General features: G+C 45.1%; 1 protein-coding gene across 2 annotated transcripts in view; it reads right to left on the reverse strand.

The window, feature by feature from the left end:
- Positions 1–22643, reverse strand: part of PAPPA (pappalysin 1) — a 181638-nt gene extending 158995 nt beyond the window's left edge. For both annotated transcript variants that reach the window (XM_065695845.1, XM_065695844.1), the window contains exon 1: positions 22084–22643. In XM_065695845.1, coding sequence (XP_065551917.1) covers positions 22084–22480 — 397 coding nt within the window. In that variant the 5' untranslated portion in view covers positions 22481–22643. The remainder of the gene's footprint in view (positions 1–22083) is intronic.
- Between the last annotated feature and the right edge of the window lie 3587 nt (positions 22644–26230).

Here is a 26230-nt window from a genome sequence, read left to right on the forward strand (position 1 = left end):
GAATAATTTGATGTTTTCACAATTTATTTCAATTTAGTAAAAGGTTCCATAGCCATGAGTTATTTCTCAGACATAATTAAGAACATTTTAAACAAGGAGAGGCCTCTTTTACCCCAAACAAGGCTGGTTTTGAGCAAAATCACCCCTCACAATGGTTGACACTCCAAATTTCAGAATTCAGCTGTGACCACAACGAACATTTACATGAAAAACATACAGAGGTTAGAGTCTCATTTACACTGAGAATTCTTTACAATAATGTGGTAAGGGACGTTTTTAGCTACTTAATATCCCTTTACAAACCAAGAGTGGTGTAAAGAGGCCTCATGGTAAAGGAGACTCAAGCCAATGACTGCAAAACCACAATCTGGCGAATATGCCTCAAGTTTCCGAGCCAAGAAATGGTGCGAAATAAAACTGATGTTTGTTTTCCCCACAGCAATTAGATTAAAAAAATATGTACAAGTCTCATACAGCAGCAAACAGTTTTCTTCACTTCTGCTTGCTCCGAGTTGCTAGAAAGGGATGGAGTTACAGCTGAGAAGAACATTGACAGCCCTTCAAAGTCCGTAGTCTGAGTGATTTGTTCCCTGCAAAGCTCCTGAAGCCCAAGGGATTAAAACTGAGTTTTATCTTTTATTACAAGAAAAAGAAGAGGTGCTAGTCCAGCTTTCCAGTAAGAGGCATTGGTAACCTTTCTTCCCTACTAAGCAGTGAGTCACTTTTCAGACAACTCTTCAGAAGTGCATGAACAGAGCTAAGATACTACATTCCTGTTTGCTTGGCCACAGACAGACTTCAATGGCCCATGAAGCTCCTTCTAGTCCCATGTTGTTTGTCCCTTATAGGAAAAGTAAATTTGTAGGGATCTAGAATGGGGAAAGCTGGAAAATTAAACTCCAAAAGCCCAAAGCCAAACATGGAAAACCAAAAATACAATCTCTCCCTTTTTCTTGCCAGTGAAACCTCACTTCTCTGGCTACTGACCCATGATGGCTCCAGCACCCAACTGTCCATCTGACCTCTTCCAGCAAGACTTAACCAAGGGCCAGTGTACGATTTATAACCAAATTTATTTCCAGGACTTTGCTGGGGACTTCAATAGAGCCACATCCTTGCGTGGGCCCTGTGTGCGGGGCAGGATTTCGCAGCACAAGCACAGCAGGTAGCATCAGCTGCTGAAGTTCTGGACCAAAGTCCTGAGTGAGGACACGAGGCATTGCTGTAACCAAGCCTGCGATGCAGAGACTGGACCAGATGTTTATCAGCAGTAGCCACAGAGAAACGGGAACTCACAGCTAGAGGCTGTGGCTGCTGGAGTCATAAGTAGCACTCTGTGGGCAGAGTATGAAAGAAGAGAGGCCGAAGTCGCCCATGCGAGCTGCTGTAATCCACTTTAATATTATCAGTAACAGACTCCAGGCCTCCCTCCCTCACTTCAGTGTCATTTCATGCATCTTGCTAACAGCAATCTTCCTAGTAATCAGCCCTGCCATAGAATTACCTAAGAATTTAATTCTTTATGCAGGCAAAAGGTTGCCTCACTTTGCCAAGCAATGGGAAAGAAAAAGAAAACAAAAAGATGGTAAAAAAAGGAAAAAGAAGGAAAAAAAGGGACTTGTTATGCTTTTCCAGGAGCAGGGAGGCTGGGGGAAGGGGAGGAAGGAGGTCAGCTTGACTTTGAACACATCAGGTGTGCTCGGAGCCCGTCACAGCCGTGCAAGGCAGAACGGAAAACAGTGCCCTGCACTTCTGAAAGTTGGCCGTGCCTGTTTTGCTGGGAGACTCCAACCAGAGGTGACAGGACTCAGTTATGAAAGGGGAATTTAGGTCAACAATCAAAGCTGCAGTCAGGGGGCCCAAGAACAGGGAGCTAAAGGTTGGGGCTGTTTTTTTTTTCTGTAGCATGCTTTAATCGTTTAGTATCAAAGCACAGAGGAACGCTTGAAAGAGCAAATATTCTACAGGAACCTATAGAAAGCTTTTATCTGTCCAGAGGAAAATAATTAAACCCGACAGATTTGGGTTAAGTATCCCCATGTTCCATGCAATTGGATAAGTCAGGGAAGATCCACTGGAGCAGTTCTTGAGTTCTGCACTGGATATTTCATGGTATGATGTTGAACCCTATCTAGTTTTACAACGGGGAGAAATAATCTCTCCTTTCCTCTGCCATACTTGCCCCAGCCCCCACTTCCTGCCACAATAGTTAAATAATTCAAAGTCCAGAGTACTTAAGGCAACATCTCTGTCTATACCATTTCCAACACAGCTCAGAGGCCTCCTGAGGTCGCCCCCTGAGATGAGGAGTGGCTCAAGCAAAACCACTCGAGACCTGTTCAGGTGGCAACGTGCGACTTCAGAGAGTGAAAAGGGGATGCTTGCTGCTGCCACCAACCTAGCTGAAGTCACACCAGGTATTATCCTCTACAAACTATGAGATAGGAGTCAGAGCTGAGACCGAAGGACAAAGTTCTTTTTGTTTTGCCCTGAAAGACAAGAACTTCAGCAACTAGAAATAGAGTCTAATACAGCCATGCCTATTTAATGTTGAGAATTTGTCCCAAGGCTCTTTGCAATAGCAAAATCTTTACATCATTGCCATTTAGCATTAAATTAAGCATCTGTTCTGTACTGTTTCTCAAATTCCCAGTCACTCATATGCTCAATGAGATACCTTAAAGCCTGAAAACAGGGAGGTGAGAACATCTAAACCAGCAAAACATGAATTTGTAGTGCCTGGTTAGTTATGAACATTACATAAATCCTTCCCTTCTGATAACAAAATCACGTAGGCTGCAACAGAGCAGCCACTGGCATGGACAATCATATTAGTGACACTTCACTGAGCCTATTGTGAGAATATACCCGCTAACAGTATAGAAGAGCTTACTGCAAATAGATCTGGTAGGCTAGGGTCAGTGAAAACTCATTAGATTGTGAGGATTTTGGGGTGTAAGTGAACAGACAACACTGCATAAGCAGATGGCACAGAGGAGCCAGCTTCAGTCCTTGCAGTATTGTAACAGGGTCATCCTTGGACTGGGTATTGCTTTTACAAGGGCTCCTCCATACAGAGTATCAGCGTAAACAAGTATTAGTGGGAAGGTTGGCTTCTTATCTAGATCTGTTTAAGCATTTCACAATAAAGCTGCAGAACCAGTGGAGACTGGTACTTGGTTAACAAACTGTGGCGGTTTATGATCTAATAACCAGGTTTAGGCGGGCTTTTAGATGGAGAGCAAAAAGCACATCCTTTGCAAGGGTCAAACTTCAGTCCCTGCTACAAAGTCTGGGACCATGGGAACATTCCAAAGAACCAGAGTAAGGATATTCTAATATCTACACAACAATGTATTTCTCCTGCTTTGTTCTCAGAAACAACTGGCTATTTTTGGTTGAAGCTTGAAAAAACAGTGTGTGTCCACGATGTTAGATATGATCATAACACGTGCAGCCATAAGAACAGAATTAACAGTACGGGCAGGCTTTGTTTGGATACTACTTAACTTAAAAGTCAAACTCTGCAGCCATCAGCATGTTCCTTCAGAGAACCACTGGTGTATGTAACAAATATGTGGATCTTTGCATTTGGCTTAATTCAGACAAGAATTCAGGTCGGTGGCTGCCAGTTTTAGACACTAGTGTGGCCCACTGATGATAAAGCAGAGTTCAGTGCTTATGAAAACCCAGGTATCCTTCAAATACAAGGAATGGAAAGCTCTCAATAAGTTTGTTGGTTTGGGTCAAAGGGACCTTAACACCTCTCACCTACCAAGCTTATCTATGCTGACTGATCAGCAGGACCAGGTTAAGAATTAACCATCCTATTGTAGCTGAAGCAGTGTATTCCCCTTTAGAGAAACCGGACATTAACACCATTCTCACTTGAAAAGCAGATGTGCAAAGCCCACGGGTACATATCAAGAGGCACCTTCCGCAGACACATGCGCAACACACAAACCTGGAAGGACACGCAAACTTGCAAAACAGGACACATATACAACAGCACATGAGCAGAAGGGCTGCTCTACACACAGAGATGAACGTACCCAGCAATGTGCTTGGTGGAACATCCGTTACTTCTGCTTTCATGTCTCCTCCTCCATGCACTATTAGCCAAATACTGATTAGCTATCAAAGGTCTACAGAGAAATTTACTCTCGTGCATGCTAACACGGAGTGGCTTTCCTCCCTTCTGTTACAGTTAATGCTTGAGTGCAAACACAGACAGTACCTTCTGTGGAAGGAACAGACATGTAAGTACCATAACTTCCAGGCAATCTAAATGATAAAGTGGTATTTCTGGGCTCCTTTTAAAAAAGCGCATCCAGAATTGATCATAAACTGGGTCAAGATAGGTCAGCATACCTCAGAGCAGATCAGATGGCCAGAGCATCCCAGGAGGAAACGTTCTCCTGGAAGGATTATTAGGGGCACATCTGTGCCATCAGATGACTGTGCACAATACCCATCAGCTCACTGGGAGTTCAATATGGCATTTCCTTTCAAAATGTGTTTTGTCCCTGACAAGCACTGCAAGTCAATCAGCTGCAGCAGCGACCAAGCCCATCCTTGTGATGGAAAAATGCCCAACCCTGCCCTGCAGAACCCCTTCGATGGCCAGAAACATGGAGCAGTGAGCAGGGGAGGTCTGTGCATGAGACTGCTTGTGGTGCTGATCAAAATACACAGCAAGGATTGAAGGGGGGACAACAACACAGCTTGTTTTGCTCTTTAGAATTCCCTCGTCTCTGACCTTTACAGCAGCTTTAGGGCAGCGCTGGAACCAGCTGAGCAGTTACTACTCCCAGCTGCAGGGAGAAGAGCTTTTACACCATTGCACAATGCATGTGTGTTGGGGAGGGGGGAGAGGTTAGGGCTGAAGAACAAAGGAGGAAATCTAGTGGCACCTAAATCAAACATTATGATCAATGAGGGAGTGGGAAGAGGACCTGGGGAGCAGGGACAACCTTCCAACCTTTCCAGGATCAGACAGATGGCCAACATCCACATGATTACAAAACCAAAACAAAAACAAAAAATTCCATGAATGCAAACTAGGGCACCCTGCGAGGAGACTGTAAAAATCACATCATGATAGCTTAAGACTTGTCTTTGTAATTGAGGGGCATTTCCACATGAAACACTTCTAGTTATTTAATTGGATTTTGAGAACATTCTTGGGCAGAGACTTAGTGAGTGCAAAACTTGAGTAGTTCCAGCGCATTTACACTGATTTATACCATGCAAGCTCTTTGCCTCTGTGAGAATTAAATATCTTATTGTAAAAATATCTTAGATCTTATCCAGACTCAAATATCTTTTTTGCATCTGGCTTTCCCATATGACTGCATCTTTCCTGTCCTAATAGAAACAACCAAGGAATTTACCAACCTTAAAAGCAACGCCCAGAGCAGCATGAACAGCAGCAGGCGGGATGGAGCTGGTTGTGCCTGTTTCTCTGCTGTCGCTTCTGAAAGGGATCTGGGCCTTCTCTAGTCATGACTATTTCATGCCTCAAATTCCCCGCTCCATACTTGCATACAAGTTCCAAACCCATACAAAAACCACAGAGATATTTCTGCTTTCTAGGAAACATCCTGCTGTAAAAACCTGCCTCTCTAACATAACTATTCTAGTATGCATTCCAGATAGGCTGCACTCACCACATACTAACCTAAGTATATAATTTTAGAGCTCTACTTTTTTCTGCTCTGCTTGAATCCAATCTCATTTGTTTTGGTATGATTTTCCTCCTGGAAATACCTGAGCCTGTGTTTCTGCTCTACAAATACCGGTGATCACTTGATCTGTGAGTGCAATTAAACAGACGTCTGAATGAGAGTTCTCACACAGATCCTCACCGTGTCTTAAGAAGTGTCTAGAAACAAATTCACACCTATTAAACCGAAGGCTGTAGCTGAAAATTCAGCCTTTGGTTCTGAAAGGACAAGATGGGACAGCGATGGGCAAACCTCCAAAAGGTCATAATTCTACTTCACTTTCCATAAGCGTTGCCAAAGTCAAATGCTTCTCAAAAGTAATTGACCTTCTCAAGTCTGCAGAACTGGGAGAAAAATGTAAAAGAAACAAGCTACCTTGGAAGATTTTTGGCAATTCTTGTGTTTAGCTGAGCAGCAGGAAATATCATATGTCCAACCTTTCTTGTGTTATTTCAGCCCTTCCACTTCTGGTTAAATTTGGAACCAAAGAAATGAAGAATAACAACATAGCATGTACATGTACTACTTTCCCTGTGCACAGACCTAGATATAGACGTGCACAAGGGTTTGAGTGAGCAGACCAGGGTATTCCAAGCACTTGGCTTGCATTTGAGTTTTGAAGAACAGTCTCCAGCTGAGGATGGCTCAAATGGAACAAAATCCTGTCTCGGAACACTAATTACCTTTGATAGGTCTTTGGTCTGTATTTTCTGTGTGCAACTCAGCCGAAGTCACAGGAATAGGTCATTTCAGCACACAGCCTAATACTCTCTGGACTGCTGTTCTGCCCTGAGCCTGAGACACAGACCACCCAGCAAGGAGACAACAAGCAAAAGTCACCCCAGGCTCATTCTCTGCTTTCTCATTCAACTTTGTTTTTAACGAGGTCTGCTGTGTTAGCTTGACAGTCCTGACATTGCCAATGCTCCAGCTTCCAGAGGGAAACCTTGATTTTGCTCCCCGAAGTTTGTATCCCGGAGGTAAATTCTTGGCTTCATTGAAGTCAACAGTAAAGCTCTTAATACCTTCAATGAGAAAAGATTTCAGTCTTGGTTTTCAGCTTGGTTTCCAACTTGTTTTCAGATTAGCACACTGGCCTGTTTTGAAGGGGAAAAGTCAAATCCTTGCTCAGCACACATATGAAACTGAGCCTGATAATTCAATGTAGCGATGTTGGGGAAGCCCTAACAAAGAGCTGGAAATCTTATGATGATTAGAAATATCCTACCAGTGTCAAGGAGAATCCATAGAAATACTGGAAAAGGTAAAGATTGGAAATTAGCACCTAGTGCTAATCACTGTTGGCTTCAAGCATGTTTTTGCAGTAATAGCTGAAAAACCCACCCTACTCTGATGTTAGAAGCACACAGACACAATACGGGTGATGACTGAACTAACTCCTATTAAACACCTTGTGATTTGGAAAACCACTGAATTTTACTTTGAAAGTTATGGTGACATGCTTCACCATTCGACTCAGAAAGGATTTTCAGTGATTGACTACTCCCAGTGCTAAAATACAGCATTTTCTCTGTTTGAAGTTGCTTAGTCTCCATGTGCATCCATTGGATTTACTCTTATCCTCTGTTATTAGATTTCCAACCTCCAATTATCAGATTAATATTCCCCAAAACATACACTTAAAGATCACGATGATCAAGTCACTTCTTAATCTTCTGGAGTCAAATACTTTAAGACTTGTTGCTAATCATGTAATTATTGTCATTGTTAATTATTCTGTCTAAATCCTCTTTCATCCAACAATCTTCTTAAACTGTGGATACCGGTGTTGTACAAAGTACTGCAGCAGCAGTGTCAGCAACAGGGATAACACAACCTCCCCTATCTCATTCAATGCTTCCCTGTTTACATAGCCAACGATGACTCCAAACCTTTGGCCACAGCATCACACTGGCAGCTCCCATTTACACTCTTTATCTATTCCAGCAGGCAGTTACTCCTACTCCTACTTGTTTAGCTTTTAGGTGAAAGACCCTTCCCCCACCATCCATCCTTTATGTAGGACCTGCCGTCCCTCTTCCTATATAGATGACTTCACGCTTGGCTTTATTCTAATGCATACTGTTTGCATGTTCTCAGTTTCTGAAACCACCCAACTGAGAGTCCTGTTTTGGTCATTGTTTACCACTCCCTCAACTCTGCAACATCTGCAAATTTTATCAGCACGGATTTTTTATGTTTTCTTGCAGGTTGTTGACAGAAAATATTAACTTGCAAAGAGCCAAGTTTACATTGTGCCAAATAGGAGGGAATGTGGCCAGAGTCGCGCTGTTCAGGCAACCGTGCTGGTTTTCAGTAGGGGAAAATAAATACCTGTGATGCTCATGAATACGAGCTTACACAAGTCAAGAGAAAAAAGATGGGACAAATAGATAAGTAGGAGATTGGCAAGATATGCCTATTTATATGTCTTTTTTGTCTCTTTGGCCTTTCACAAGTGGAGTCTTCTCTCTACAGCAGCACAACACTGCAGGGACCCAGCAGGACCCCGAGCAACAGGGCCTCTTGGCTGAGGATATCCTCTTCCACAACAGGGTGGCATTTGCCATTTACAGCATCATGCATGAGCAAACGGCCGCACTGGTGGTATCACCTCATCGTTACAAACAACATCTCTCTGAGGTTGCTGAGATGCAACCTCAATAACGCTGAGAATCATTGTCCCACCTTCACAGGCAGAAAGGACAGTGCTGAAGCACATCAGAGCAATTACAAAAGTGGCAACTAAAACCCCAGAGCAACCTGTGCACCTCCAACCACTGTCACAAAATCAGCAGCCTGGATTCACAGAAGAGGGAGCCTGCTTCTCTCACGCAGCAGTTTCATCACTGCTGAAACAAACACCCTTTCTTTCTCCTAAAGCATCTCATTTATCGCTGAAGGAAATCTCTGTTCTCTTCCCAAAACCACCAGCCAAAAAGAAACCTCTACCCTTTGCAACTGCCTGTTTCCTTGTCTGCCAACCAGTCTCTGTCCCTCCTTTCCTCACAGAACATCTTGTTGCGGTGCCCTTCCATAATAACTTTCACAATCAAACGTGTGCTTCGTCAAGCTTGCCCTGTCACCAGTGTTTGACAAGTGTCAGGCAAACCCCATAAAAGCCAGGCTGGGAGTTCTTCAGTGCAGAGGACACCATGTGTTGAACACATTGACAGTTCCCAATAAATAACATCCCTGCTGAACAGCTGGGTGGATTGCTTGGGTTGGGAAGAATGTTGGCCACATTGCCTACTTACGTGCATCCTCCTCAATGATGCACAGAAGATCCTGTGCATGGGGAGCGGAAATACATCACTTCCAGAAGATACCAAAGTATTTAAAAGAAAGAATAAATTATCTGAGCAAGTTTAGATCCTGACTCAAGGTTTATGGCCAGTTTCAGACATACAGATGTGCAATAAAGCATTGAGTTTCTTGGTATAGGTACAAGAAACATTCATCCTGAGGGAGGGAAAGGGAGAGACTGGTGATGGTAGAAACAACTACCCTAATCTCGCTTCCTTCTTCCCTCTCTCTCTTACTAAACACATAGCTTGCATTTCATTTAGTGCCTTCTTAAGTTACCAAAGCACAGAAACTTTTCACCAAAACAGTTTGGTCTTCTCAGTATGAGACAGAACATATGGATGGGGCAGAAAGGCCCTTGCTTCTCTGCCTCTCCATCAGCGCGTGAGGCAGAATGAAGAGTTTGGTCCAGTGCTCAGCTTTCCACCACTGCAAGGGGTCTTCCTCCATGAGTGCAAGTGCTCCCAAGCCCCCCTCTGCTGCTAATTCCCACCCCCAGAGAAACCCTTGGAGAAGAAACACAGACCCCTCACGGTATCATGCTGCCTCTGTGGGATGCAGCTGCTGTTGCTTCCCTCTCTGGCCTGCTCCATGGAGCCTGCAGGTGTTTGGATACAGCCATTTCCAAGTCAAACTGGCGGTATGTTGATGTTTAAAACAAACTAAACTAAACTCCTGGTATTACAGCATATAGCTAAAGCCCACCACTGCTTGAGCATTGCCTCTGGTGAGACACACTATGTAAACAGTCTGTTTGATTAAAACATCTCAAGCAAGAGGGCTTTGGGGAATTCCAGCCTTTCCCAGCACAGAGCAGAAGATCCTCTGCTCTTCATTAATTCAGGGCTCTTCAAAGGGCAAAAATGAATCTCCTCCTAGGAGAAACTGTTGAGAGTTAATCCTGGAATTCTTGGAGGAAGCTCACCCATATAAATCAGGATCATTTCTACCACCCCCGTCCCCCTTCTTTATTCAATCTGCTCACAGGCAAAGGAATTGTGCAACAACTGATAAACTTTGTCCATGCTGCGCTACGAAATGCTCATTCCTGATTGTCTTCCCCCCCGTTGGGGCGGGAGGTGGAGAGACCACACTGGAATAGTCTTACAGATAAGACCTGACAGAAAATATTTGTACAATAAGAGAAACTGCTCTTTCAACAAAAAGCAACAGATAAAGACTATTTGAAGCTGTCACATTTTAAGGTATGGCCATTCTGCCAGCACTGGAGACCTCTTGGGATACATCTAAAACTTCAAGGCTCTTAGGAATAAGAAGTGGGACCACAACCTTCATATCTATTTTCTCTGTTTAAACTCCCATAATCTCAGTTTCCAAAGACATTCCCTATGGAAAAGGGGGAGCCTGGGATGGTGACATGAGCAATACATCAGTACCACACCTCTGTACAAGTGAGGAGCCACAGCCCTGCCCAGTGCTGCCCCCTGAGCTTTTCTTTATCTGGTGATTTCCCCACACATTTGGAGTTGCCAGAAAGGCTTTTTAGAGGATCCCAGTGTCTCCTGAAAGGAAAAACTCACCTAATTCCCTCACCTCCTACCTGAGACCACCAAGGTGCAGTACTAAGGGAATAACGCAGGAGCATCACAGAAAAATGGAGTTTTTCTTGCATTCCCCCTGTGCTGTGAAGGGTTTGGGGGACCTCTGGAGCAAGTTAAAGCATTCCGTGTTTCCCAGCATCATTACCATGCGTATCCATCCTTTGCTCCAGAGTTCGTGGCGACTACACAAGTCCCATCATGGCACCTATTTCCTCGGGTCCTACTCTCTCCCACTTCCTTAAGCTGATGGTTCTGTAGGAGTGATGAACCCCAGACTCACCACCCTTGTGCTCAGGCTATAGTAGGACAATTACCCCTTGGGCTATTTTAGTCCTTTTACAGCCTTTGTACAACCCATGAGCAAGAGCTTTGCCAGGAGCCAGGATTTCGGGCTTTAAAAAAAAGAGAAAAAGACAAAATCTGTAGGTTTATCAAGAAAAACTTCTACAAGTTCATTGATGCCAGCCTCCCGCTCAGGGCTCCTGAATACTGTCCGCGCTATGTTCACACTATAATGCTACTCCCTTTTTCTTCATGTTTTCCGTGACGAAGGGAAGAGAAGAGAAAGAGGCACAGGGAGACAGACCGGCAAACATCTCGGCAAAGAAACTCCTACAAGCAGATGCAGAGCAGGAAACATCCAGCAACCCCGCTGGCTCCGACCCGCAGCCTGGACCTGCGTGCATGGTTGATTTTCATTAACTAACTGTTCTTCCTGTGAACTTCCTCTGAGGGTGTTTGTTTATAAACAGAGGAGGGGAAATTATTGCTGGAGATGGGACGGTATGGGAGGGGGTAAAGGAGTTTAGGGCCACAAGACTGGAGGGTAGAGTTCAGAGGGTGTTTGCTGCTGGAAAACACAAAGGTCTCGCTGCACAATTGGTCTATGGCCTAATTTCACAGCCTGAAGGGATTATGATAGGTATATACAGAACATGCTCCAAAAAGTAAAAACAACCCCACATTGTACAAATGTTTCCCACTGCATCACCGTAACCATTACACACCCAAATGAAACCATCGACAGCGGTGACGGTGGTTGGAGGTTGCTCTCCATGACATCCACTTCTCAGCTTGTTCACTTTCCCCATTGCACGCACTCAGTCTCTGCCCCACATTCTACATGTTCATTGGTCTGGAGCAGCCCCCCCGATTTCCTCTCTGAAGGAGTTACTCTAGGTTTACATTGGTGTGTTTAACAGCAGTATCTGGCTTGTACTGCTCACCCTTCTCTCTGCCAAGTACATGTTTCAAAATCATGTGCGTAATGCATTTAGTTAACATTTGCTTTTTCTCCCAGCACTCCTTTTCTCCCTGAACATCTCCATTCATGAGCTACAGCACTGCAGGCTTCCAGTTCTTGTCTAGTTCATGCTGAAAATAATTCCCATTAAATTATCACTGCTGAAGGGTGCTGTTTTGACCTCAGAGAGGCTGTTCTGTTTATCCACAGACAGATGCAATGTAAGACAGTAGTAATGCAAGCTCCAGATTTCAACCTTAGCACCTCAGACTTTACAAGCACAGATGCTGCTGAATTCAGAACAAGATCATGCTGATTGTATGATGTACACCCTCCTTGGTGATGCTCCCAACAGAACCATGGGTCATTTAGCCATGAGGGTGTGCACTAGATGATGATCCCTCCCCAGAACAGTCTGGGGCACTAACACACTGCACTCAAAGCCCCTTCTGCAAACTCTCACTTGGTCTGTATTTAACTATAATAGAATGCTTTGGGCTGAAAGGGATCTTCAAGCTCACCCAGTTCCAACCCCCTGCCATGGGCAGGGACACCTTCCACTAGAGCAGCTTGCTCAACTGTGAGTTGCTTTTGCCTTTCATTGGTAGGCTGTGATGTCCAGAGGCAGATTTTCAGCATTTCCTGGGAAGACAAGCAGTTATGTATTTTACAAGCTGTTTCAGCAAGTCAATACATTAATCAATGCACAGATGTATAAAGAATATCAAAGTATTCTAATTTAAATACGAGTCCTCTGAACTAAGGGGCTTTGCTGATATTTGCTTTTCTCTCCCATTATGGGCAGCATACGCTGTTCCATTTGAGAAATACAATAACTCATGCTGATTCAGACATCACCAGCATGTCTGGTTCAGAGATATTAATTCCAGACCATCTGATTTTCTGCCATCTCCGCAGAGCTCATGTCACAAACGCCAGCTGCCTTCCTCTCCTATCCCCTGTGTTGCCAGTTCTGTCAGCAGTGCGACACCAGCTCAAAGACTTCATCACCACCATTAGCCCAGTACAGCCATTACCCAGTGAAGAACCATCACAATGAAACATCCTACAGGAATTAGGGTGTGTTGGCTTCACATGGAGAACAAGTTAGGCTAGGGAATAACAGCCACTGCCCCTGAAAAGCCCAGCAAAGGTTTAACAAAAGGCCAACCCTGCTGGGCTCTGTTCCTAGCTCTGTCACCAACACACATCTTGGTCAGATCAGAGCATCCCTCTGCTCCTCAGTTTCCCTGGTTTTAAGGGCGATGTTCTCTCACGCCTCAGAAACTTATCACAGCCATCAGGAGGATGTTTTGAGGCAGTTATCGGGATGACAAAACCACTGACTTACTGCAAAGAGAAAGGAAAATAACAGCACTAGGATACATTAGTGCAGGAGCAAAACCCTATGTTGAAAACTAAGTAATAGTGGTAACAGTGAAGGCCTTTTTTTGCCATTTCTTTTCCCTGTCTTAAATAAAACAAACAAAATAATGGTGATAAGATCTGTTTCCTTAATCCAATGGATGATCTTTGTGAATATGCTTCCAACACTAACAGCAGAGAACAGGCAAGGAAGAAAATGAGGGAGGAAAAGAGACTGCAGCTGATGCTCGGTGTCGGGAACAGGGCTGCTGCTCTTCTCCCAATTCCATGATGACACAAGACTCCTGGGAATCAGATGAGGGAGGGGAAGATGGGTCAGAAGAGAGAAATCCATATGGGAAAGTGATTTAAAGCAAACAGAGAGACAATAAATTACATAAGGAAAAGGAGGAAAAACACAGCAGAAGGGAGGAAAGAGAAGAGATAAAAGAGTCAGAAGGAAGACTCAAGGAAAGCCTACCAGACCCCAGGAGGTGATCAGCAAGAGAACAGAGTGGTTTTCTTCTCTAACACAGCAATTGTTTTGCTTTCATGAGCTGGTATCACATCTCTTAGATGCTGTTTCACCAGGCCAGCTCCAAATGCTTCTCAGTTTCACTTCACCCTCACTCCCTCTTTGTGAGAACAACCGCTCGCTCCTTGTTTGTGTACCCCTAGGATGGATATTAAACAGAACAGTATCAATAATTCCTGGAAAATACGCACGCACATATGCCTGACTAAGCACACAAACACACAGCCTGCTTACCCTCTGTTCCCACAGCACTTCCAACACCGGTTGCCTGAAGCCACTAACCTGGTGGCCACCCTTGCTCTGCCAGCAGGGAATAACCACCTTCCCATGGTAAAAGAAGATGAGAACTGCAGAGAGCACGGGGTTACCCACAGCACAGGCTTGTTAGGGAGGAGGGAGCCAGCAACTGTGTGGAGCAGGAAGAAAGGAAAGACGGGGGAATCAAGGACACCAGATAGTAGAGAAAGAACTGAGACTATGATGGTGATAAGAGAGGGTGGAGAGATTGGACAGGAAAGTTCCACACTTACATCACCCAGCAAAACAGAAACCCAGTCAGTGTGTTTTGAATAAGTGCTCTTTTTGACACTGAAAAAATAGAAAATGAAAAAAAAAAAGAAAAGAAGAGAAAGGTTGAAAGAGACAGAGGCCAGAGTGGGGTTTGGAGTATAGCAAAACCAACCAAACCAAACATGGCTCCTTCCCCTGGCCAATTCCTCTGACGTTAAGTAAGGCTTTGCATTTTTATTTCTCTTGTATCCAAAGCAAGAAAGCACAGCAAAATAAAGGATGGTAAAGCAAGGACCATGGAAGGGTCCAGGCTGCAAGGGAGGGATGCAGAAGACTGAAATCAGAACCTGAGCCAGAGTCAGCCAAGGTCAATGGTATTTTATCGTGCTCTTGAACAGCTTTAGGATCAAATCCATGCTGCCTGCAGAAATCTAACTTCATTAATCCAGCCCCATTCTCACCAAGGGATAACCTGACTTGAATCTATATTTGTTCACAGCTCTATGATACATATTGTGTTCTCACTCGGTGCTGACAACCTCATGGGTGCTGAACAGCGCTCGGCTAAGTGAATTGCTCTGGTCACTATGCACAAGGGCAGCAGTAAGCAAAATTCTGAGATAAGATCATAAATATTATAGATATTCACTCCTGATCTCTTTAAAATTCACTTTTTTGAGTTCTGCTCTGCTCATGTTCAGGGTAAAAGTACTTTGACTTCATGGATGGCTTTGGGGAGAGTAAACTTTATAATAGGCACTAGCATCAAATCAAAGCAGTTTACAAGATCTGCTGCCACTTGTGTCGGGATATGTGGGGAAATAAACAAGCTGCTCTTCCTTGATCAGTGCAGTTTAAATGCTCTATTGATCTGGGAAAAAATCAAAGGTGCTTTGGAAATTGTGAGTGTGCGTGCATGCATGCTCACACCAGAGAAAATGAAGGGAAAGGTAGGGACGAGCAGAAATTAGCAGAACAGCAATCAAACATTTCTTCTCCACAGAAAGCTGAAATGGAACTAAGAATCACACCCAGATGAACCTGATCTAGTGGAAGGTGTCCCTGCTTGTGGCAGGGGCTGGAACTGGATGAGCTTTGAGGTCACTTCCAACACAAAGCAGTCTGGGATTCTATGAATCTATATCAGCTACCCCAAGGTGGGGGCAATGCCAGCAGAAAAATGGAAGGATAAGGTCAGAAGGAAGGAAAGCTTTCATTTTTAGAAGTCTCATTTTGGGGAAAATAAACACCCAAAAAGGACAGCCCAGGCAATTGCTCTGTGCCCAGAACATCACATGAAGCACATGCCCAGAACCTAGGAAGTAGAAGAGATACTTTGCGTATTTGAAATAGAAAGTGTAATCTATCCTGATCATGTAAAGATGGTATCAGAGGAAACATTTGGTAGTATTGACAGAGGAGGTTAAAGATGAAAAAGACGATATTAAACCTGATGATGTAGTTGAGAGAAAACTGTAAAGGGTTTTGATCAAACACGACTTTTCTGATGCATTTTCAGAAGAGCCTGGAATACAAGATTTGAAGAAGTAAAAACGCAATAAAGTGAACGTGTTTGTTCTCACTGTGTCGGGATGTAGGAGCTGCCACCCAGGCAGAGAAGGGTGGGAAATGTTTGATACAATATTTTTCTCAGCAAAAAGGGGAATTAATCCAAACAGACTATCTCTGGGAAATATTCTAACTTACAATTCCAATGCAAGTTTCATAACTGTCAAAACACCTGATTCGTTTTGCACTTTCTGAAAATAAGAAAGCTGATATCTCCTACCAGCAAATGTTTTTCTTTCCCATACTTAACACTTTTGCAAGCCAACACTTTGGATTTGAGGTACTTAAGATGTTGTCAATCTGCCCTTCTCCCTTCCTGTCTTACATTATAGTGGTGACTCTTAGTCTTAGCTAAAGACCTTTGGTTTATAATAGAGCACCGGGAAATTTTCTGTGGCCTGTGCTATATCACAACCTACAAAGTGGATATTCTGTGAATGTTTGGACTAATTATCTGCTGTTATATCCCTTACACTGCAGGGGACTGAATTTGGCAACCCAGGTGGTCCCTTCTCTGCTTCTGCTCCTATAGTTTCTATCAGGGAAAGGAAAAGACAAGCTGAAAAAAAAAACAACAGCTAAAATTGGAAGCAAAACTATTACACGGGAACATTTCAGCTGACCCCAGCCACCAAAGGGTTTGTTTTTGGTTTTTTTCAATATGCCTTTTTGTAAAAAGCCGCTATATTCTGGCTCCTTTTTCTGGCTCAGGCCAGCACAAGCAATGAAAATCCAAGGTGCTCGGTTACTCCCGGGGTCTTGAGAGCCCCTAAATCCCATTGGTCCTGCTGCACTTTTGCATTAAAGCTGCTCAGGCAGACACTGGGGCTGCACCTCTCTTGTATGCCCTGATGCAGCCAGACCCAAACTCCAAAGAAGGCATTTCTCCACCCACTGGCATGCCCCAGTGACCAGGGCATGCTTCACTGTGCAAGGCACCTGGCCAAGGATCTCTGCCACCCATGGCAAAGGTTAACAAATACATTAAGCTAATGGAGCAGCATCAGCAAACTCCTGGGTCCTGTTCTTCATGACAAAGGTGAGTGGCACCTACCTTGGGCCAGGAGGGTCTGGGTCAGGATTCCCTCCCGGCTGCTGCAGTGCTCTCTAGGATTTGGGATTTAAGCACAGTCCCATGTGGCTGGGGCTGATGGCTGGCACCTCTGCCTCTGCTCAGTGCGACCACAGCCTCAGGATCCCCTTGGACACCTACAGCACTCCAGGTGGGAGGTGATGTGGAGACTCAAGACAGCAGCTTCAACCTGATGTGTTAACTTTCAGGCACCTGCATCACTGACCAAGTCTGTCTCTCTGCAATGGTGTAGCGTGCAAAGGCTCTCCAAGGGCTTCTTCTTGCCCTCACTACCGCAGCTAAGCTCTACATCTCCATGAATCCCTAGGGAGAACCCCGCTCCTGCTCTCTTTCCAAGCACCATCCCCTCAGCTTGCTTTATGCCTTGCACGAGTTTTTCTAACTGAAACAGGCTGGCTTGAAATAAATCAGGCCCAAATGAAGCTTGGAGAGGCAAGCTCAGCCTGGGACACATCTCTCTGCCTCCAGAAGACAGCCATACATCATTTAGGAATCTGAATGTACCATTCTTCATGCACACAGTCATATTTCCTTCTTTCATTACCATCTTAATAATTACAGCAGTCTACATGTAAGTGCTATAAGAAAAACAAAACTAAACACAACTTTCTTCTAACTGTGCTGTTCTGCCTCTTATGTGTCAGAAGAATGAGACTGGTTAAAATCGGATATCTTATGGAAAGAAAAAGCTCTCTTTCTTTTCCAGTTTCTGACTCTTGTCCTGGGTTCTGCAGCCTGAAGGAAATGTGCTGTTTCAAATGCAAATATGCAGTGAATGACAAGCTATGCCATGTTTTTATCGTGGCCTGTTAGTCAAGCCTCATTCGGATCTATAGTCCTGAAGTGGGCACTCATTTGACCCTGTCTACAGGGAAGCCAAAACCACAGCGCTACCTGCAGCCTTCAGCCATGGTGTGTTGGAGGCTTGTCACCCTGAAGGAACAGCTGGGCAGGTGTCCAAGTTCCTGTAGCTTTGGTCCATGTACTGCACCCATCATGCCCATCACCCTGCTAAGGCCAGCACTAACTACATGACAGAACTACAAGCTTTACATTGACTTACTTATTAGTCCTTCGTTCTGATACTTCACTACAGATCAAACCGAGGAAATTCAGGCTATAAAAACCACCAGGCGGTTGGAGATGAGAAATGCTGCGCTGTCTATCTACCTGCTATTTTAATGCCAGTGAAACTCAGAGTAAACTCTCTACTGAAAACAACCTCAAGTTCCCAACAGACCCGTTACAAGGATCAGCTCTGGGGACAGGACCCAGCTCACTGATTCTCCTGAAGTGTATTAAATCAATATGAGACTCCCAAACGTCATAATGGAACCAAATTAACCCCCCAAAGCAAACATTTATTCTTATAGCCTGCGGAGGGAACAGACCTACACACTCTCAATTACATGTTTTTATAACTGCCCAGCTATCGGAGCTGGCACAGATGTTTCTCAGACCCTGACACGCTTTCAGTGAGCTCCACTGTGCTGATTTTAGCCTTTCTTTCCCTCTGAATTTTGCTGCAGTTTTATGTTCATCAAGGACTGAAGTTGGGAAAACACAGGCACTCCCTTGCATACGAAGCTTTATTAAGTTGGGATCATCCTCTCTGTTGGCAGGCACAGGAATAGAGAGACAGAGGAGAATGAAAATGAGAAGGGAAAAAAAAAAGCCCAACCAAAACACAAACAGCTTTCACTCTTCAGGGCAGACACGCCTTCTTACTCCAGATCATTCATCCCGCTCCTCAGCTCCCAGCCAGTAAAGAGTCAACATCTCATCGCTATGAAAACATGAGCTCTCCCGCCCCTGAGCCGTATAGCAGCAAACACACTGACAGGGACTCGGGAGGATCCTGTTTCTTAGGATGGAGTTGCATTTCCCCAGTAGAACTGAAATCTCTTTGATTACAACAGAAGCAAGGTCAACGGTGCTTTGAAGCCTCTTATTTTGCACGGCGTGTGTGTTACCTAACGGAGCACAGTCCAGCCCTTAACTCCTTCCTCCACAACCACAGGCGCGTTCAAAGGCTCTGCAGAGGGGCAAGCGCGCAAACTCGCATGATTAATACCATGTGCACATGTGTGTGTTTACAAGAGGGATGTACTGTGCTGGGTGGTAGGTACGCACATCCAAGGAGTGTTTGTCCAAGAACTATGTGGCCCGGGGAGGGAGGAGAATACACACAGAGCCGGGAGAGCAGCACCGGTGGAGCACAGCGCAGACATGAACACGCTGCCGAGCTTTTGCGTAACGCGGATCAATGGGTCAGACTTCCAGTTTCCCAACAGCTTTCCCTGACAAATGCCAGAACAGATAGCAGGGAAGTCAACCAGGGCAGCAATAACATCACTGCCAACCGGCGTGAAAATTGGCAGAGCCTGGCACCCAGGGCTGCCTATCATCAGAGACGGGGCATGGCCCGGCACGATGACGAACCCACTTAACAGCGCTGTAAAATTAGCCATTTATGAAAACAAATTGAATACTGCAGCAGAGGGTGACGTAAGGAGAGTTGGCTCCAGACAGAAACTCCTGTAGCCTGGATTAGCAGAAGAGCTCCGTTATATCAGGGCTCAGGCGCAGGAGCTGATAACAACTTGGGTCCAACAGGAAATTTTGAACAGACACAACAGGCTTTCCCCTATAGCACGTGGGGCTCCTATGCAACTTGCAGTGCCAGAAAGGGGGGTGGAAGGGGAGCAGTTGACACAGGCAGAAGGTTGGGGGCAGAAAGCAGATGAAAATACAAGGAGGACTCTGAAAAAGGGGTGTCCTAAAGTCAGTTCTGCCCCCTCCCTCAGGGCTGCACAGTTACAGTTCCCCACTCTGCAACAGGGATGGAAACTGGGGAGAAATTCACTTCTGGCACTGGCAGCAAATTTGACCCAGTCCCTACCCCCTGCAAACACCCAGAACTGCTCTTGCTTCCAGTGAGGTCCTACAGATGCAACTTCAACAGCAGAACCAGGCTTCAGAGCCTGCCACATCCCAAAACAGTGAAAATGAGAAAGCCAAGAGTTTTGGCAGCCAGAACCCTTGACTTCCTCATTGAGGGAAGCGTAATCTCTCCCTAAACTTGCTGCAGGTCTGGGAGGCTGTGGTGTGCGGAGGATACTCCGAGTGAGTTCCTCTTGGAGCTCTTCCAGGTGTTTACACACAGAGCCAAACCTGGCTCCTCTTCAAGAGTGCCTGCGAGGGGGGCAGGGGCAGCTTGGAAATCAAATAGAATCCCAAAGTCCTCCCGGGCTGAGCTGCAGGCTCCGCCGTGCAAAACTGGGGCATTTCTTTTCATTTTTCACAGTGGAATGTTATTTCCAAGCATAAAATGGGTCAAGTGTTTTATACAGGCAACAACGCAACCTCCCCCGTCCAATTAAAGTATTTTACTACAAATGATCTTTGTGTGTGTGTGTGTTTGCCTAGGCTCCCTATTGTGCGAATTAAGAGATACTCGCACCGAAGACAGACATGGGGTCTTAGGTGTTGGATTAAACACATTAAGAATTACGCTGGCTATGTCTCGCCACTGATGAGATCTCTGTAAATCCAAATTCTGCCTTTCCTAACTTGAAAGGGAAGCACTTGGAGCCCTGGGGCTTAAGATTGGGAAGCAGAAGAGTGCAGTATGAGAAAACCAGGGGAAATTAAGCAAGTGATAAGCTATTTCACCCATGAAATCACTCATCTGCCTGTCCTACTGAAGGCAAGAGGGACCAGCCCATGCCCGGCACCCCCTGCCCACCCCAGCAGCCCCACACGCCCTGTGTCCCCCTCCTCACGGCAAGCCCAGCAGCTGGGATTGGGGAAAGCGAAGGGGACGCGCTGCCGAGTTCATCTCAGTTTGTGTTTTCCCTAGGACAAAGCAACTTTCCAGCGAGAGGACAGTCGCATGGGACGGGGATGGGGTGATGGGATGGCAGGAGGAGGGTGGCATGGGACAGGGATGGGGCAGCCAGTACCACAGCACAAGTATCCACTGCCGTCTGGTAGGAAGTGACTCCAGTTAAAGGGAAAGGGGAAATCCTCCCTGTCTCTTTAAGGCATCCTAGGACATGGAAACTTTGTACTCTCAGGGAATCTCCTTGCCAAAAGAACTGTAAAACATGTCTTTCTTACCCCCCCCCCCCCCTTTCTCTTTCTGACTTTTTTCTTCTAAGGGCATTTCCATTTTCTATTACTTCCTTCACTGCAAAGATGGATGTGGCGACATTTATAAGGGTTGGTAACCCCCCAAAAAGTATCCGATTTCAGGACAACTTTGCTGCACTTTATCACTAAAGCGGAGAGGAGACGGGAGTGGGGGAAAGGACCCAACTTCATGATGGGCTCATAAAACTGAAATAAGAAAAGTGCAATATTCCTCATGATTGCTCAGCTCAGCCAGCCCAGGCTGGTAGCTGCTTTGAGTACTAAATGATTTTATAGGGCTGTTTGACCTTACAATCATTTGTGTTACACTTGCCATTTCTAAGGAGAGACAAAAACACTCCACACATCCTCTCGCTGCAGTGCTGGTCCCAGCCCTCACTGAGTGTCCAGGGCTTGGGAACTTTATAAACTCATTTGATTCAGTGTAGGTTTCACAATAGCCAAAAGTTCCTTTACAGCTTTCTGGAAACCACACGCTAACATTGCCTCCGAAAGGGCAACAGGGAAGTACACTAAAAAGCTAATAAAACTAAGGAAATCGTATAGGGACCTTAGATATGCATTTCTCTGCAGCCACACACCAGACACACACATTTCTTTCCATACATACAACACAAGCTACTTTCAAACGCTCTGTTTTAGTTTTCCAACGTGAAAATCAGGTAAAAACCCACCGTAAGAGCGCTCTCACTCATCCCCGTCTTATTCTATACACACAGAGTAAAGGAACTACCCAGGATACTGCCATTTCCCTATGCAAAAGTTTACATAACTTTTCCTGCCAGCACAGACTTCCAGACACTTTGCAGAGCTCCAGTGTTCCACCAAAGACACAGATACCCAACACAGCCGAGCGTGTCCGCACAGGCATTCCCATCCCTGTGTGTGTGTCCCAGGCACATCCAAACGCACACAACACACACACTGCACACACACATACGCGCACGCCTACAGCTGGCTGCTCCGGTTCCCCAAACCTACAAGGGATGCTGCAGCCACAGGCACGACCAACTCCCTACCTGCAATGACAGCCGGAGATCTCTGTCCTCCTTCGGCTTTCAGCCACACTTGCAAAGTGAAGGCATCTCGGGGCAGCTCAATATCTGCTTTCAACCGCAGCTGATCACCTTGTCCACTGAAATAGAGCGCCCTGCTCGGGGTGAGGGACTCCTCGGCGTCCTTCACCTCCCGCTGTTGCCTCCTGCGGGGGCCATGCCCGGGCTCCAGCCCGGCCGGGGAGCGCCTGCCCCGGGCTAACCTGGTGGCACAGGTGCCCGGGGCAGTGTGGTGGGGCGGGCGGCTCTGCCTGGTGTCCCTCCGCGCCCTGCGGGAGCGCTCGTCCATCCCACATTCGGGTCCACTCGCTAGGGCTGTACAGAGAAGCGCAAGAGGCAGCAGCAAACTCCAGAGCTGCATTTCCAATCTTCCCCCCCCTTCTCCCCTGCAAATCCTCCCGATCTGCCAGCTTTGGGCTCCTCCTTGCCTTGACTTTCTTCTCTTGTTCACCCTTCTTGGTATTTGCTCTTTTTATAACCCTTCTCAGTTGCTTTTTCTTTTCTTTTTTTCTTTTTTTTTTTTTCTTCTTTCTTTCTTTCTCTTTTTCCTGCTTATAGATTTTTTTTCTCTTTTTTTTCTTTTTTTTTTTTTTTTACTCCTAAAACAAATGCAAATAAAATAAATCAAAACTCCTTCTTGCTTGAAATGTATTCCTCTCTTCTTCCTCCTCTATCTCTCTTCTTCTCCTCTATTCCTCCACAGCTGGAATTCCTCTCTCTTCTTTTCTCTGCTGGATTTTCTTCCCTTTATTTTTTTTCCCTTCCTTCTTTTAAAAAAAAAACACCACCACCACCACCAAAAAAAAAAAAAAAAACCCCAAAAAGCCCTACAACCCCACACACTCACACACACACAAACCAAAACAACCCCCAACACAACCCCCCCAGCTTCCTCCAAGACTCAGCCCCACTGATTGCCCTCCCCCCAAAAGATGCTCTAATCTATTTATTTTTTTGGCCTCCTTTATAACATAAGGCACAGCCCCCTCCTTCCCCCCAGCCTCCCCCCCCTCCCTTCTTCTCCACAAAATGAAAGAAAAGAGAAAAAAGCCCCTCAGAAGATGAGTAAACAAGAATATGCTAATCTACTCTAGGGTGCTCCACCTTCCCAATTGAATGATTCCCATTAAAACTGCAGGGATCATGACTAATCAATCAGCTTGAAGGAGCAGATAGCTCCAGAGGTTCAAACACTTTTGCTGTTTGCTTTTTCCCCCTTTCTTTTCCTCTTGTTTCCCCTATCACTTCCCCCCCACCACCACCCCTTTTATCTATCTTTTAAAGAAGACAATCAAGATGAATGGATCAATGTGACAGGAATCCTGCACCCCGCTTCCCACCAGCTCCCCAGATTTCTTGCTCAGTCCAGTCCAAAACACACATTCCTATTTTTTTCTCTCTTGGCAAAAGAGAGAGCTATTTCTCCTCTCAGACTCCCCGTTGCACTTTGCTGGTAAACCTTATGCTCCTCTGCAGCACATAAAGAGTCTTGAAACTTGAGTCTCAGATATTTTTTTTAATTGCTCGCTTGCTTTCTTTCTCCCCTTTATTTTTTTCACTCTTTCTCCTTTTTTTCCTATATCTTCCTTTTGCTCTTTTAGTATTTTCCTAAAGTTATGCAATCAGCCGGGCTCCCCCTTTTGTGGTCCCCCTCAGTGCAGTTGTGTGCAGCTAATCCAAATGTTGCATCAAAAAGGTCCCCATCGAACCATCAGGAGCTAAAAGGAGAGTGAAGCTTTTTGAAGAGCATTTTGCCTTCCAGAAGCTGGAGCCACGGAGCAGGATTTGGCTTTTGAATGCTCCAGAGACTCCTGGATTTAGGTTTGGTTTGTTTTTTTGTTTTTTTTTTTGTATTTTTTTTAAATCATAATAAAAAAAAAATCATTAATTTTATTGGTAGCTTGAGTCAAAAAATCCTCTCTCAATATTGCTAATGTTTCAGCCTAAGGAATTCAGCTCCCCGGGTTTCTTTAGCTGAGTTGGAGCCACAGGTAAGGTTCTGCTGCTTGCTGCTTTGGAGATCTCTGGTTCTGAGCTGGGACGGTTCTTCTTTTTTCCTCCTTTCTTTTTTTAATACATTTTTTTTCCCCTCTTGAAAGGTCTCAAAGGCTCCCCCTGATGGCAACAAAAAGGATTTTTCCAATACTCTGAGTGGAAATGACTTAGCAGTAGCATGCTCTGAATTCACGGGCCACGGGCCACTTTGAAGTCCAGAAGAACCAAGTCAGGTCGCACCAAATCCATCCACAGACCCAGCAACCCACATCACGCTCTTCTTCCATCTCAAAAGTAACAACTGGTACATCTTGCTTTCCTATGAACTCTATAAACAGCAATCATACAAGCCACTTTCCCTGGGACTGTAATCTTCCTGCTTTTGCAGATTACGCTTTTAAGATGAGCTATTTATGACTGTTCACACTTAAAATATACATGATAAAATTAATGAAAGTATTTTTTTCAGTGAGAGAAAATTAACAGGACAAGGGGGGATGGTTTTAACCTGCCAGAGAGGAGACTGAGCTGAGCTCTTAGGCAGAAGCTCTCCCCTGTCAGGGTGCTGAGGCGCTGGCACAGGGTGCCCAGAGAAGCTGTGGCTGCCCCATCCCTGGCAGTGCTCAAGGCCAGGTTGGACACAGGGGCTTGGAGCAAGCTGCTCCAGTGGAAGGGGTCCCTGCCCATGGCAGGGGTTGGAACTGGATGAGCTTTAAGGTCCTTTCCAGCACAAACCAGTCTGTGAGTCTATGAAAGAGCTGCTGCATGTTTGCAAGGCTTCCAAGAGGTGTTTTTTCAGTTTTATACTAATTTACAAACACCCAAGAATGCACAAGTGGCATTTTCAGAGATGTTTGGTATATCCATAACATCCCACCAGAAACCAACAGGAACAACAGCTGAGCAGCCCCTCTCCAAGCACACATACCTCCCCTCCACAACAGCTCTACTTACATGACAAAATACTGGCAACATCTACACAGTTTATAATAGGAGACCTCAAAGCAATTAAGCCTCTCAACAACCAAGAGGAAATTGTTAGTTAGGAAACAAACTCCGCGGTACAAACTCCCATAAACGTCCTGAAGAGCTCAGAGGGATGCAAAAAGGATGCTTCTGCGTACGTGCCTTCTTGGGAGGAACAAGTTAAGATCATAGATGAAGTACTGGACTTTGCTCTTCCAATTCAACACATTGAGGACAGTGCAAATCAAACAACTCCAGAAATTTAAAGTGAACCTATTCAAATAAGAGCTAAAGCAGGATGAGACCAACTGCTGGGGAATGCTTCTCCACTCAGCAACTCCCCCAAAGTCCCGAGGAATGTCGCCCACATCGAGTCTGGATTAGCATGCGCTTCAACTTAAATAACGCAGGTTCCAGTTTTCCCAGCAGGAAAAGCTAATCCCGTGAAATCACAACCCTTCTTCAGGACATTCTGATTTGGCTGAAATCATTAAAGAAAAGGACTGAAACGTTTCCATTTGATGGCACCGCACCATTTCATTTTGAACAGATTTGACCTTCTATCTCTTCTGTAGATATTACTGGAAAGAGTTCCACTAGTGACCAAAATGCAACACTTCAATGCATCAGATTGCAACTCTAGCAACAAGTTCTGGGGTGTTCTTGTTACAAAGGAAAAGCCCAAAGTGCAGCTTCTCCTACTCACAGAACAGAGTATGAAAAGCTGGAATTCACCTCTAGTGCACAAATTGCATGTTCAATCACTTTTCTTTCTAAGACATAACAAAAATGTAAAGAAAATGCAAGCCATAAACTCTTGAATCCTGAATGGTAAAGAACAGATAGTGGAAGAGACGGGATTTTAGGAATAGGGAGTAAATCTGCGATTCCTTAAGTCCATGGGTCAGATCTAACTTCCCTGACAACAGCTGAAATTCTACCCTACACAGATGGACACTTATTCTCTGCTTAAGCCAGTACTTAAGTGATGTGCAGGCCTTCTGGCAGAGGGGTTTCTACCCAAGGAGAATAATCCTACTGTTGAACTTGAGTGGAGTATTCTCTTAAGTAAAGGGAGCAGGATATTGTCCTGCATCTAGAGTCATTTTCACAAGAAAAAGGGAAAAAACACCAAACCCTAGATGCACAT

The sequence above is a fragment of the Lathamus discolor genome, chromosome 15, assembly GCF_037157495.1.
Source record: "Lathamus discolor isolate bLatDis1 chromosome 15, bLatDis1.hap1, whole genome shotgun sequence".
NCBI classification, from domain to species: Eukaryota; Metazoa; Chordata; class Aves; order Psittaciformes; family Psittacidae; genus Lathamus; species Lathamus discolor.